Genomic DNA, 13955 nt, shown 5'->3' with positions numbered 1-13955 from the left:
ACGAAATCCAAAAGGAAATTACACAATACTTCCAGACATACGCCACACCAGACACCTCCCGGACGACTCTATGGGCAGCCCACAAAACAGTAATCCACGGACTCCTCATAAAAATAGCCACCCGACTAAAACGAGAACGAAGTAAACGACTGGCAGACCTCCAAACACAATTGCGCAAAATAGAACTGCGTCATAAACAAACAATTACCCACGCTACAACCAAAGAACTGAAAGACACTAGACACCTAATTAGGGAACTGATGCTTGACGATGTCAGCAAGGAACTCACCAAAACTTTTCTATGAAAAGTCCAACAAAATGGACACACTCCGGGGGGCGGCACCTGACTTCCGGTACGGATGGCCGCACATTGAGAGAGCTCCGTACCACAGGGCCCTAATATAGCTAATTTTAGCACGCATCACTGCCCGAAAATAACCGGGACTTAACCCCTTGCTCCCCCAAATCAAACGCCAACCTCATGATGGGAAGAAAAACGAAAACCGACCCGATGGTAGCGCCGATTTTCCGAAACCGCGCCGACAAAGGCCGCACAAGTGCAGCGGAATGGCGGGAAACTGATTCTGAGTTCGAAAACAGCGAGACGGACAAAGGTACCAGAGACCTCACCCCTATCACCAAAGGGGACCTGAAGGGACTCCTGAGGGACATTAAAACTAACATGGCTGCAGAACTAGCCAAACACATGGCTCCCATTAGAGAAGGCCTAGAAGATTTAACCAGGCGCACTCTAGCCGTGGAAGACAAAATGGAGGACATCTCCACGACGACCAGCAGACATGACAGAGCGATACAAGACCTCCAAGATCAGGTACAAGCCCTTGAGAGCGCGCAAGAGGACCTAAATAATAGGTCGCGCAGAAACAATGTCAGGATCAGGGGGCTCCCTGAATCCGTCGCCCCTGACACCTTAAACACCACCCTCAGAGAAACATTCAGCAGCATGCTTCCCGAGGCCCCCCCAGCAGAACTCATTATTGACAGGGCGCACAGAGCCCTCAGAGCCCAGCCTCCAACAAACACACAGCCTAGAGATGTCATAGTCCGCCTCCATTATTTCCACGTGAAAGAGGCACTGATGAGGGCTGCACGGGACGCCCCCGTCCACATAGACGGCCACCAGGTACAACTATTCCAAGACCTGGCCCCTAGCACGCTACTCAAAAGGAAGGCCCTCAGACCCCTGACTCAAGCCCTAACAAGACACAATATCAGGTACGCATGGGGACACCCCTTCAAACTAATGGTCCGCAAAGATGACAGAACCTACACTCTCCACGACGCAGCGGACGCTGAAGACTTTGCAGCCCAACTAGGCCTACCTCGCATAGAACCAGACTCAGACAGGCAACGAGAACAAAGAGAACAACAACCCACCGCAAGAGGGCACCGGCAATCCCCACAGAGGGGACGCAGACCCTCCAGAGGAGAACAACCCCAGCATTAAATCCGGACTTCGCTGCCTGACCCCCGCCCGGCCACCTAGCCGACCACCCTGGAACTCCTCCACTTGCAAGTGCCCCTCACACTCCTGAACAAGCACCACCTGCAAACCCCAAAGCAGCAAGGCATCGCATCACCCCGAACAAGGACCCCGAAGACACCGACATAAGCTGAGCACTCAGACCACCGCAACACTCACACCCCTCACTGGCAACCCACAGACCCGCACCATACACAAGCACCTCACACATCACCGGCACCTGAGGACTTATCCCAACACCCCACTACCCACACCCCTGCTTAACAGAAAAACCAACTACGGGACACTAACCACCAATGAGGCCACCAGCAACCAAGCTGCAACGGACAGGAGAACTAAACCTGGGGGCCGCACAACAACCAAGGCCCATGAACTTTTACACCAGCACCACAAAGACGGGACATTGAATTGAACCACTCACCCATCACCTACGGGGAAATGTTCATATCTATGTATGGGTGGGAGAAGGGGAAAGGTGGGATAACCGACACACTAAGCAAACATAGACCGGAGTCACAGACTCACACTACCACTGGGACAGGCCCCTACCCAGGAAGGGACCTCCCAACCCAGAAACGACTCCGAGACAAAGACGTAGAGACGGGGGACAACCCAACTCGACTCTGGGGACGCCACAAAAGCCACGACCCAAGAACCCCCCGAGCGCAGATACCAGCTCACCGACCTCCCTACCCGACAGTCCCATAGGCCCATATCATATAACTCCCTAGACACCCCCACCAGGAACAATAGAACCATCCTCTCATCACCAACCAGCAAACCGCAGGCCCACTGACAAGAGACCGAACCTAACAGACGAGACAGGGGGAAAACGAGGCAGACATCGCGAAGCACGCACCCCCTACTGACAGCCCAAGAACCGGGGACAGGACGCCCACCCCCAGGGCCCATAGCACCAACACCATAGAGGACGACAACATCAGCAACACTAGGGAACCTGGGGGGGGATCCGGGCGGAGGGCGGGCGGAGAGGCAGGGAATGTCAAGGAATGTTAAACTTCTTGCACAAAAGTCTAATTGTTTTTCTTCTTATGTTCGTATAAATGTTCCAGTTTACAATATGTTCTAAACCTACCATTCAAATGTATGCTACTTTTAACGTTTGAAATGTTTTGTTCCCACAAAGGGGGAGGAAGAGGAAACCCCAGATGGACAAACGACAGATCAGACAAGCAGGGATGCCCGACGAGGCCCTACGGAGACTTCCACCGTGGACGACACACCTATTAACTCCACCACACCACCGCCGAGAATAACCCCAACTGTGCTTCCCACGGAAAAGTCAGACGACATTCCCCACCGCCTGCTGGCCTAAACTGTAAGTCCAGCAGCAACACACACACACACACGAACCCGGCTGGTCCGGGTAACAGGGCCCCGCGCCCCTCCACACCCCTTTCCCCCACATCAACACCAGCCCAATCCTCCACCCCCAAAGAGAAGCCCCACGCAGACGAACAAGCAACATTCCACTCCACCTCAAATGCACCTCCATCAATGCAAAGGGCCTTAACTCACCTAAAAAACGACACGCGCTACTAAGATGGGCCCAGAGACAACAAACAGACATTCTCCTAGTCCAGGAGACCCACTTCACCACACATAAACACTTTCCCCTCACGAACCGGACATACAAGACTACCTTCCTAGCTAACTCTCCAATACCTAAAACTAAAGGAGTAGCCATTATCCTACGAGCCACATGCCCCCTGACAGAAATAACCACGAACCCTGACCCCTCAGGCCAATTCCTCACAATCACGGGGAGAATGGGCACCAACCACTACTCCTTTTGCTCCATATACGCTCCTGCCCAACCAGACCCAGACTTTTGGAATACATTTTCTGCACACATAGCCACGCTATCTAACACCCGCCTCATCATAGGCGGGGACTGCAACGCGGTACATTCCCCACACCCAGAAATGACACACTGTTCCAGCAGTTCCTCTCCTCTCGAAACCTCATAGACATATGGCGCGCCCAACATCCCTCCACCAAAGACTTCACCTTTTATTCCAACCCCCACAATTCCTATTCGCGGATCGACCATTTCCTCATCACCCCTAATGTCATATCCCAGACAAAATCCACGAGCATAGGCACGATATCGTGGTCAGACAACGCCGACATCAACCTAACCCTATGTATCGCAAACATCACACGACCCTGGACGTGGAAATTAAACCCCATACTACTACATGACCTCCCCCTCACGGACACCATCTCCAAAGACCTATCAGACTACTTCGACCTAAACTCCAACCCAGGAGAAACTTCCCCTATAACCCTATGGACAGCTCACAAAGCGGTCATCAGGGGCAAACTCATAAGCTTGGCCTCGGCCCGGAAAAAACGTAGAACGCAACAGATCACAGACGCGATAGCGGAAATACACCGCCTAGAAGCCATACACAAAGGGGCCAGAGATCGCAACACTTTAGACCAACTGACCGAAGCCCGAGCCCTTCTAAAACGCCTAACCATGGAGGACACCGCAAAAGCCCTCCAATGGCTCAAACAAAAATATTATGAAAAGAGCAATAAAGCCGACACCATGCTGGCAAGGCGCCTAAAACGCCGCATTGAAGCTAACAAAATCACAAGCATACGCGACCCAGACCGAAATATGTGTACCCAACCTGACCAGATAGGCTCCATATTCCAAACCTATTACCAACAGCTCTACAATCACGAGACACCACAAGGAGACTCCGTGCAGGACATTTCAACCCTCACACAGACATTCCTAAACGCACTTAAACTCCCAACACTAACCACAGAGACAAGCCAGACACTGACAGAAGAGGTCACAGTGGAAGAGATGACCTTGGCTCTTGGCTCATTTCAGCCCAACAAAAGCCCAGGCCCTGATGGATTCGGGGCAATATACTACAAAACCTTCAGCCACCTCCTCCTCCAACACCTCTGCCCGGTATTCAACGCCATGCTACGCGGCGAGAAGCTGCCGACAGACATGGTAGCAGCAAATATATGCCTCCTCCCAAAACCAGGCAAGACACTAGACGAACCAGGACACTTCCGACCCATATCCCTCCTAAACGTAGACCTCAAAATCCTCACAAAAGTCATGACCAACCGCATAAACCCCCTCCTAAAAGCCCTAATCCACCCTGACCAAGTGGGCTTCATCCCCCACAGACAAGCGGCAGACAACACTAGAAGGGCCATAGACCTCATATGGTATACTACCCATAGACACATCCCCACGACAGTACTTTCCCTAGACGCCGAAAAGGCATTCGACCGCCTTCTCTGGCCCTTCCTCTACCAGACCCTGACCCACTTCGGCTTCCCCACACAACTCATCTCATTCCTAGAAGCAGCCTATGCACACTCACAGGGATCCCTCCTCCTTCCCAGCATCACCCCCCCCCACATTCACTATCTCTAACGGAACGAGACAGGGATGCCCACTATCACCTATACTATTTGCCCTATCACTAGAACCCTTGCTAGAAGCACTATGAACTGACCCAGACATATTGGGAATCACTATCAGGGACCAGACCTACAAAGTATCCGCCTATGCGGACGATATCCTTCTAACTCTCACAAATCCCATCACCTCCATCAATCACCTAATGGCATTGATCCACTCCTACTCCCGCATATCTGGATATAAATTGAACATCACAAAATCGGATCTAATGCCGATACATATCGCCCCACACGAACTCGCTAACATTAATGATCAATTCCCACTATGCATTCGCTCAACAGCCATCGACTATCTAGGCATAAAACTCACCGCCGGCATCTCCACCATATACCAAACAAACGACACACCCATACTCGAACGGGCACACGCAGACCTACAGACATGGGCCCCACTAGGAATCTCATGGTTAGGCCGAGTGGCCTCAATCAAAATTAACCTCCTACCACGATTACTATATATTTTCCAGACACTACCCATAGCAGTCCGAACGTCAGACATAAAATCCCTACAAAACGCAGTCAATAACTTCATATGGAACCACCGCAGGCCCAGAGTACGGCGCGAAACACTATACGTCCCCAAGCGATCAGGCGGCCTTGGATTACCCAACTTTCTGCACTACCTCTACGCAGCCCACTTATCCCAAATCCAAATGTGGCACCTCCCGCCCATGGAAAAACGGTGGGTGGACATTGAGCACTCGATCTTCGGGCATGACCACCCCTCCCAATACATGTGGACCCCCAGACAACACCGACCACTGCCCCCTCCAACTGCACCCACTATAGCACACTCCCTCGACCTCTGGGACAAAATACACCTGAAATACGACCTCTCCTCAGAACTCTCCCCAATGACCCCGATTCTCCGAAACAAACTCTTCCCCCCAGGAATCACAGCCCAACACTTCGCCCAATTCGAGAGGAGAGGAATTGCCAGACTAAGCCACCTATTCACAAATAGCCAGCTCATTACCTATGAGAACATACCCAAAGCCACCACACTCACGACGTTCGACTACTTCCGCTTCATTCAACTCCGCAGCCTAGCAGCAATGCCCTGCATCCAACAAGCGGGCAAATCCCAGCCCACCAAGTTCGAACGAGACTGCACCATGGCCCCAACCAGAAAAGGACAAATATCCGACATATTTCTCTCAATAGCAACACACACAACCCACATCTCCCTCCCATACATCGAAGCATGGGAGACCGACCTAGGCGCACCCGCATACACAGGAGACTGGGCGGAAATTTGGGAAGCCACAACATCACTAACGATATGCGTGACATTTAAAGAACAAGCCTATAAAATGTTGTTCCGCCGGTACCTCACCCCCCAGAGACTGGCATGCATGCACAGACTACCCACAAACCAGTGCTGGAAGCAATGCGGAGAAACAGGCACTTTCCTCCATTGTTGGTGGACGTGCCCAAAGCTCCAACCCCTCTGGCACTCCATAGGAGCAATCCTCACCAGAGTCCTGACCAACCCATGCCCCCTAGACCCATGGACCATGCTCCTGTCCAAACCAATGGACACATTTACGAGAGCCGAAAACAAATTGATAGCAAGAGTGGCCCTGGCCACACGTAGAGCAATTGGAGAAGTGTGGTCCACCGCCACAATACCCAAACAACAAACAATACTCCGGAAAATCCAAGACCATATAGACATGGATAGACTCACTGCCCAAATCCACGAAAATACCAAACAGTTCCACAAAATATGGGACCCCTGGCTCATGACTGACACCTCTCTACCCTGGTAAGGCAATACAAACCACAAATTGCTGCCAATAGGACACGAACCACAACTCTCAACCAACCTCAGCACACGCCCACAGGCACAACCTAAGAAACGCATCAAAGTCCACCCAACCCCCCACCTACCCTCCCCACCCCCTTCCTCCCGGAGGGAACGCGGGACCCTGTAGAAGAACACACACTCACCACCGACAGTCTAACCCTACCTGAACGAATATCCCCCCCTCACAGACCAGACGATGACACCCCCACCCACCCCATCCCTGACAGACGAACCCCACCAGACGAACACCCCTGTAATCACAGGAGAACCCACGACGAAACACACCACGGCTACACTGACGAGAAACCCCTCCACGAGACAACCACTACCCGCCCCCGAGGACCGACCCGACACAGTGACAGAGGGGGCCCTACATGGCCATAACAACTCGGAACAACGCTAAACCAGCAATGAAACTATACCTATGCAATTTTGGATGCTGATCCGACACTCGATGTTATAATGCACGGACCCTCTAACCCCTCCTTCCTTTTTCTCATTCTGTATCCCTACCCCTAGAAAACAAATTTCTACAAATAAAGAATTTAAAAAAAAAAATGGACACACTCCTAGCTCAAGCCCTCAGGCCCAAGACCGCAACCACCATGATCACCGCCCTGAAAGACAAACAGGGTAAAATACTCACGACCCCCAAAGACATAAACGATGAATTCACGGACTTCTTCGCGGCGGTATATAATCACTCTCCCATGCTGACAGCGCATAATGAACACTACACTACCCTTGTAGACACATTCCTAGACCGAGCCCAGCTCCCACGCCTATCGGCAGACATAACAGCACCATTACAAGACCCCATACACGAGGAGGAAATAGAAAGGGCGATTACGGGCCTGAAGGGAAACAAGGCCCCGGGTCCAGACGGCTATGACGGGGCGTACTACAAAACATACAAGGAAGACTTAGTACCCCACTTAGCCAACATGTACACGCGGTGGACGGAGGGAGATGCTCCCAACCAAGACTTAGCAACGGCAAATATCGTACTAATCCCCAAACCTGGCAGAGATGACACACAGGTAGCCAACTACCGTCCAATTTCACTCATCAATTTCGACATCAAGGTCTATGCTAAAGTAATTGCAAATAGACTAAACCCCATACTAACCAAATGTATACACGCGGACCAAGTGGGCTTTGTACCCACTAGGCAGCTGTACGAAAACACGAGACGAGCTACGGACCTTATCTGGTGGGCAGGGGAAAATCGGACGCCTTCTCTGGTCCTTTCCCTGGACGCGGAGAAGGCGTTCGATAGAGTCCAATGGCACTACATGTTTGCGCTTCTGCGCAGACTGCAGATGCCTGAATTCTATATAACCGCTGTGAAAGCCCTATACACCAACCCAAGAGCACAGACCGTGATACCAAACGCTACACCGAGACTATTTAAGCTTACAAATGGCACACGTCAGGGATGCCCCCTCTCCCCGCTCCTATTCATACTGGCCCTAGAACCTTTGCTACACCTCATAAGGACACACCAGCAGATAACGGGCATCAAAATAGCCACGGAAGAGTTCAAGGTATCTGCGTACGCAGATGACTTACTCCTCACCCTCACTAACCCAGCCAGCTCGACCGCACACCTCCTCACACTACTGGACGACTTCAGCCAGGTATCGGGATATAAGATAAACCTTGACAAGTCGGTCGGCATGCCGCTAGGGATGACCGCGACGGACATTACAAGACTCCAACAAGCGATGAACCTAAACATATGCCCCAGACCAGTTAAGTACCTAGGGGTTAAGCTAACCGCCAACCCCAATGACCTATACAAAGCGAACCACCAAAGAATCATAAACACCCTCATGAGGGATCTCGATAAATGGCACGAAAAACCCATCTTGTGGATTGGAAGATTACACAGTGTCAAAATGAACCTCCTCCCCGGACTGCTATTCATCTTCCAAGCACTCCCGATTAAGGTAACTAAGGGGGACCTAAAACTGCTGCAAACGGCGATAGCCGATTTCATCTGGGCACGCAAGCGGCACAGAATAGCAAGACAGACACTATACACCCCCAAAAGCAAGGGCGGCCTGGGCCTGCCCAATCTCTACCTCTATTACCTCTCCGCCCAGTTAGCGCAAGTCATAGAATGGCACTCACCGCCTGACACGCACAGATGGGTAGACCTAGAAACCGTGCTCATGAATACAGACCTCCCACAATACTGGATATGGGTACCCCGCAGAGACAGACCTACACTAAATACAGTCTGTCCAGCCATCCTGAACTCCATCAGGATATGGGACGCCACAACACATAAATATGCTCTATCCCACCCGACGTCTCCCCTTACACCATACCTCAAAAACAAAGCTTTCCCACCCGGTCTCACGGCTAAGGACTTCCGAAACATTGAGAATACGGGCATCCAGAGGTATCATCAGCTATACCAGGCGGGCACACTCCGATCCTTTGACAACCTAAAAATGCTGACCCCTTTAAACACGAAAGACTATTTTAGGTATATTCAACTTAGAGACTTCGCCAGAAAACCACACATTCGTAAAGCAGCTATGGCCAGACTGACCTTCTTTGAAACACTGTGCGTCAGGGAAGCACCACGGGCCGGCCTCATAACGCAGTTATATACCCAACTCAGTGCACCAACAACCAAAACACAGACACCCACGCACGTGGCACAGTGGGAAGCTGAACTGCAAAACCCACCAGAAAGCGGGGATTGGCAGGACATATGGAAGGCGGCGGCGAAGACCTCCATCTGCGTACTACACCAGGAGCAATGCTATAAAACACTCATGAGGTGGTACACCACACCAGTCAAACAATATTGAATGGGGAAAACAACAACAGACACATGCTGGAGGGGGTGTGGGGAGAAGGGAACATATCTCCACATGTGGTGGATGTGCCCTAAAGCGAAAAGCTTCTGGGAAAACATTGCCACATTACTGGCAGCTGTACTACACAAACCTATACATCCCGAGCCAGGGACATTCCTCATAGCAAAACCATTAGACGACCTCACACACAAAGAACAAAAATTACTCAATAAAATCAACCTAGCGGCTAGGAGAGCCATAGCACAGACATGGCTGCACACAGATATGCCCCACATGGACAGAGTAACACAGAATATAAAGGAAGCCCATCTTATGGATAAGCTCACGGCACAAGTCAGGTACACCTACCCGTTATTCATAAAAACTTGGGAGCCATGGGAAAACTACACGAACCGCTGACACCCAAGAACACCACATCAAGGCCCGAGTTATACCGGATAGAAAACACACAGTAAAACACTCTAACTACCTGCGGCAAACCCCCATGGGAAAGTGGCGATCCCTCCCTGGTCCCCTTACCCCCCCACCACCACCCCACTTGACCTACTACTACTTCTCGTTTTAACCCTTCTCTCCCTTCCCCCCAAACCTGGTGACCGATCATGCATGCAACAAACGACCCATCTTAGGGAGCACTGGCCACAAGGAAGTGAGCCCTGAAAACAGCGACACTAAACGCTCAACTAACGAACGCACAAGGCATATAGCAGAGACATAGAGATGACGTCCAATATTGCTGTTAGCACACTATAACACGCCATAAGAGCTACGTAACATCCTCTATACACTGCCCCCCCCCCTTAGCACAAAACGTCCAACATGACCGAATCACTAAGACATTGACGAGGTAGAAAAAGGCACGTATTACATAGGCACTGAAGAGCCACCTGCTCCACGGAGAAGCATGAACACCTTTTGAAACTTGTGTCACCCGAAACGTACCATGCACTACTTATGCATAATTTTCTCTTACCTCATGTTATGCTCTTATATGTTATTTAATGAAATATAAAACTGTGACATAGCCGGGCATGTACTTGTTGTATAAGATAAGCAAAATATTATTATGCCAAAGTTTCGCTTCTGCGTAAGCCTTATATACATGAGATGCAAGTGCTACGTGCTGTGTCACGACCTAAATAAAGAATCTAAAAAAAAAAAGAAAAAAAAAAAAAAAGAAAATGTGCACTCCATTATAAGCCACATTGTTGTGTATTAATCTCTACTGCTCTGTCATCACCAGCTGTTGCGGCGGTGTAAACCTGTTAACTGACCCTCTCAGATGAGAATCAATGTCATGTATATTTTTATTAGTTGGTTCACTATGCTGTGACTTACAATCACCTGGCTCTCCAGATCTAATACACCTAATAAGCTGGTGAATCATTTTAGTATTAAATCCTTTTTTGTTATAAGCGTGTGTAACCATTTAAGCGTCAATGTTGAAGCCAGTTATTCAGCCACAGCATGATTTTTTGTAATAGACAGTTCCTTGCAGCTTAGTGCAGCTAAATCGTTTAGAACCTGGATAAACCAGCATAGAATGACATTTAACTGTTTAAACTATGTACATCAATATCTTGCCATAGTCTCCCTAACTACTGATCTTATTTTGTTTAAAAAAAAAAAAAAAGTGCAGTACCTCTTGACTACATGTACCCAATGTTTAAAATGCTATGTAATTCTGAACATGTCACTGCTTACGTCTGTACTTAACTCTGCATTCAAAAATAAAGATTTAAAAAAAAAAGACATACACAGTCAACTAACCATTTAAGCATTACTGCACATGTGCAAACTGTTTCTATTTTATTTCATATTGCATATGCAAATGTATCTCATATTCATTTCGGAAAGCAGGTAATGCCAAAAAATATATATTCTGGTTGTAGTGGGTCCTGTAGCAGCCTAAGGATAATTAGAAAGGAAAGTAAAATCTTCCTTGGATTGTCCTATACATGCAATTTAAGCAAGCATTCATCTGGATTCTTAGCACGCAGGAACCACTTTGCCTCGTTAAGACTCATCCTCTGCCTTTTCAAAGTATTTGCTGACGGCAGTATTTATGCATAAGTTATACCTGTCCATGGTTGAGATATGTAAGGGGTGACTTGTCTGCCCTGTTTGTGCCTGGTGCATTAGTGGTCGTGTTGGGGGCATCATGTGAATTGATGGCGACAATCTCTTTGGAGAGGACAATGCAGAAGAATACTGTTGCAGAGGAGTTTCTAATAAATCTACCTGGAGAAAAATAAGCAATATGAATTATTTTCTTTTTTTCAGAAACCGAGATGAAAATGATTTTGACAACGTGATTTCTATTACAAACTAGCATCTCACACATATCCAAAATCAGATGTGATTTGCTGGGTAGCTTTTCAATTTCCTTTAGAACAGTAATTTAAGGAATCTGTTCAGGGTCGGATGCTGGCATTGTTAATAAGATATCTATTAACACTCCTATTCCATATGTTGGAAGATGTGCAAATAGTTTTTCCATTGTGCAGAAAATCTTGCTTCTTGACCTGAGACATTTTAATGATCTGGATGGCAACATAGGAAACACATTATTACCCTGGAACTTTGTACAGTAATCAATAGTGTCTGGCTGTGAACTGTCAGTAAGTTCAAAGTGACTTAATGAACAACATGTTTCTTTTTCTGGAAGCCCTGGCAACTAATTCACGGCCATTTTACATGTGTTGATTTACCTGTCATCAAAAACCTGTTATTTCATAATTTCCAGAAAATGCAACTCCTCAGCTACATGGGACAAGAATCCACATAATCCACATATTTAGACTCTAGTTATCTAAAGAAGCATACTTAGACTTGTCTTGAACTGTAGCTGGAGTGTCACATGTCTAATAACTTTTAGATGTCTATCAGAGCTCAGCCTTCAATATTCAACATGGTTAAATAACATTATCTATCTAACTGATCTGTACAATAATTAGAACATAAGAAGATACATAACAATGCATAGATATCATATACGTTGAGATAAGTGCTAAAAAATAGATATGTAAAAATCACAGTTAGCACTAAAATACTCTTGATTTCCACCGACTGAAAAATAAGTCTGTGAGTGTATATCTCCCTTTTTATGACATTTTGGTTAAGAGGTATGACATGACAAGAGGTTTCATATTCTGCTATACTCTGCTCAAATCTTTGCCATTTAGACATTAAATTAATTTTGTTTCTGTTTCTGCAGCCCTAGCCACACTTCCCTTGGCTGAGACTCACACAGCCTGCATGAAAAATGTTTGTTTTTTTCAATCAGATGTGACAGCACAGTTTGTTTACATAAGAAGTGCATTTTATCTCCTACCCTGTTAATTGAACTTTACTTACATAGAGGAGGTTTTTGCAAGCTCTAGAAGGCTATCAACAGAGCAGGAGATAAGACATTCTAAATTAAGTAAACTTCAATAAAATAATTAAAAAAATAGACCTCTCTTTACAAGAAATGTGTACAAAGAAAATGTAAGTCATATGTAGGGGAGGTGTGGCTAGGGCCGCATGAACAAAGTGATTTAACAGAAAACTAGACTAAATTAGAAAAAACTTAGACTACAGGGACACCATCTACAAACCAAAAACACTCCATTAATCTAATGTAATTTTGGTGCTCATAGTTAGAGGAAAACTATAGTGCCAGAAAAACAAACTTATTTTCCTGGAACTACAGCTTCCCCCTTTGTCAAGCCCCGCCTCCCCCTCCTGCCCCAGGGAGCAGAAGGAATTAATAACCCTGTTCCTTACCTCGGTCCAGTGCTGATGTCCCTCAGCTCCGCCCATGTTCTTCTCCTGCCGACGTCCGCCGGTGGGGGAGACCTAATGCACATGCGATTATTCATCAATGCTTTCCTATGGGGATTCCTCATGCATAGCGCGAAGAAGTCATCTAAGCATTTGGAAGTCCCTCTAGTGGCTGTCAGATAGACAGCCACTAGAGGAGGAGTTAACCCTAGCGGGTAATTATTGTAGTTTATAAAAACTAATCACAAAATTCAAACAACATACTCACCCCAAAAGTACAGTACTCAAAATACAATAAAATGTTACCCTATTGGAATACATATTGTAGAACACCAAATCTTCCTCAAGTTCGTCAGAAAATATAGCACAAAAAAACAAGTATCTACAATAAAAGATAAACAGGACCACACAGAGTAGTAGTAGAGTGGAACACTGAGAAGGGGTGGTATTCAATGTTAAACTCACAAAATTAAGTTAAAATCAGGCTCATCTGGTGTATAGATGTATTCTTAGATAAATCCAATTGTGGTGGATATGGTTACCTCAAATTCTCAAG

At 47.7% G+C, this 13955-nt stretch overlaps 1 protein-coding gene across 1 annotated transcript in view; it reads right to left on the bottom strand.

The window, feature by feature from the left end:
- LOC134608784 (band 4.1-like protein 4B) overlaps positions 1-13955 on the bottom strand; it is an 86810-nt gene that overhangs the window by 9723 nt on the left and 63132 nt on the right. The window contains exon 3 of the mRNA XM_063451884.1: positions 11715-11875. Coding sequence (XP_063307954.1) covers positions 11715-11875 — 161 coding nt within the window. The remainder of the gene's footprint in view (positions 1-11714; positions 11876-13955) is intronic.

This window comes from Pelobates fuscus, chromosome 4 (genome assembly GCF_036172605.1).
Source record: "Pelobates fuscus isolate aPelFus1 chromosome 4, aPelFus1.pri, whole genome shotgun sequence".
In the NCBI taxonomy this organism is placed as follows: domain Eukaryota; kingdom Metazoa; phylum Chordata; class Amphibia; order Anura; family Pelobatidae; genus Pelobates; species Pelobates fuscus.
Note: the sequence above shows the minus strand (reverse complement) of the source record. Positions and strands in the feature narration are given on the sequence as shown.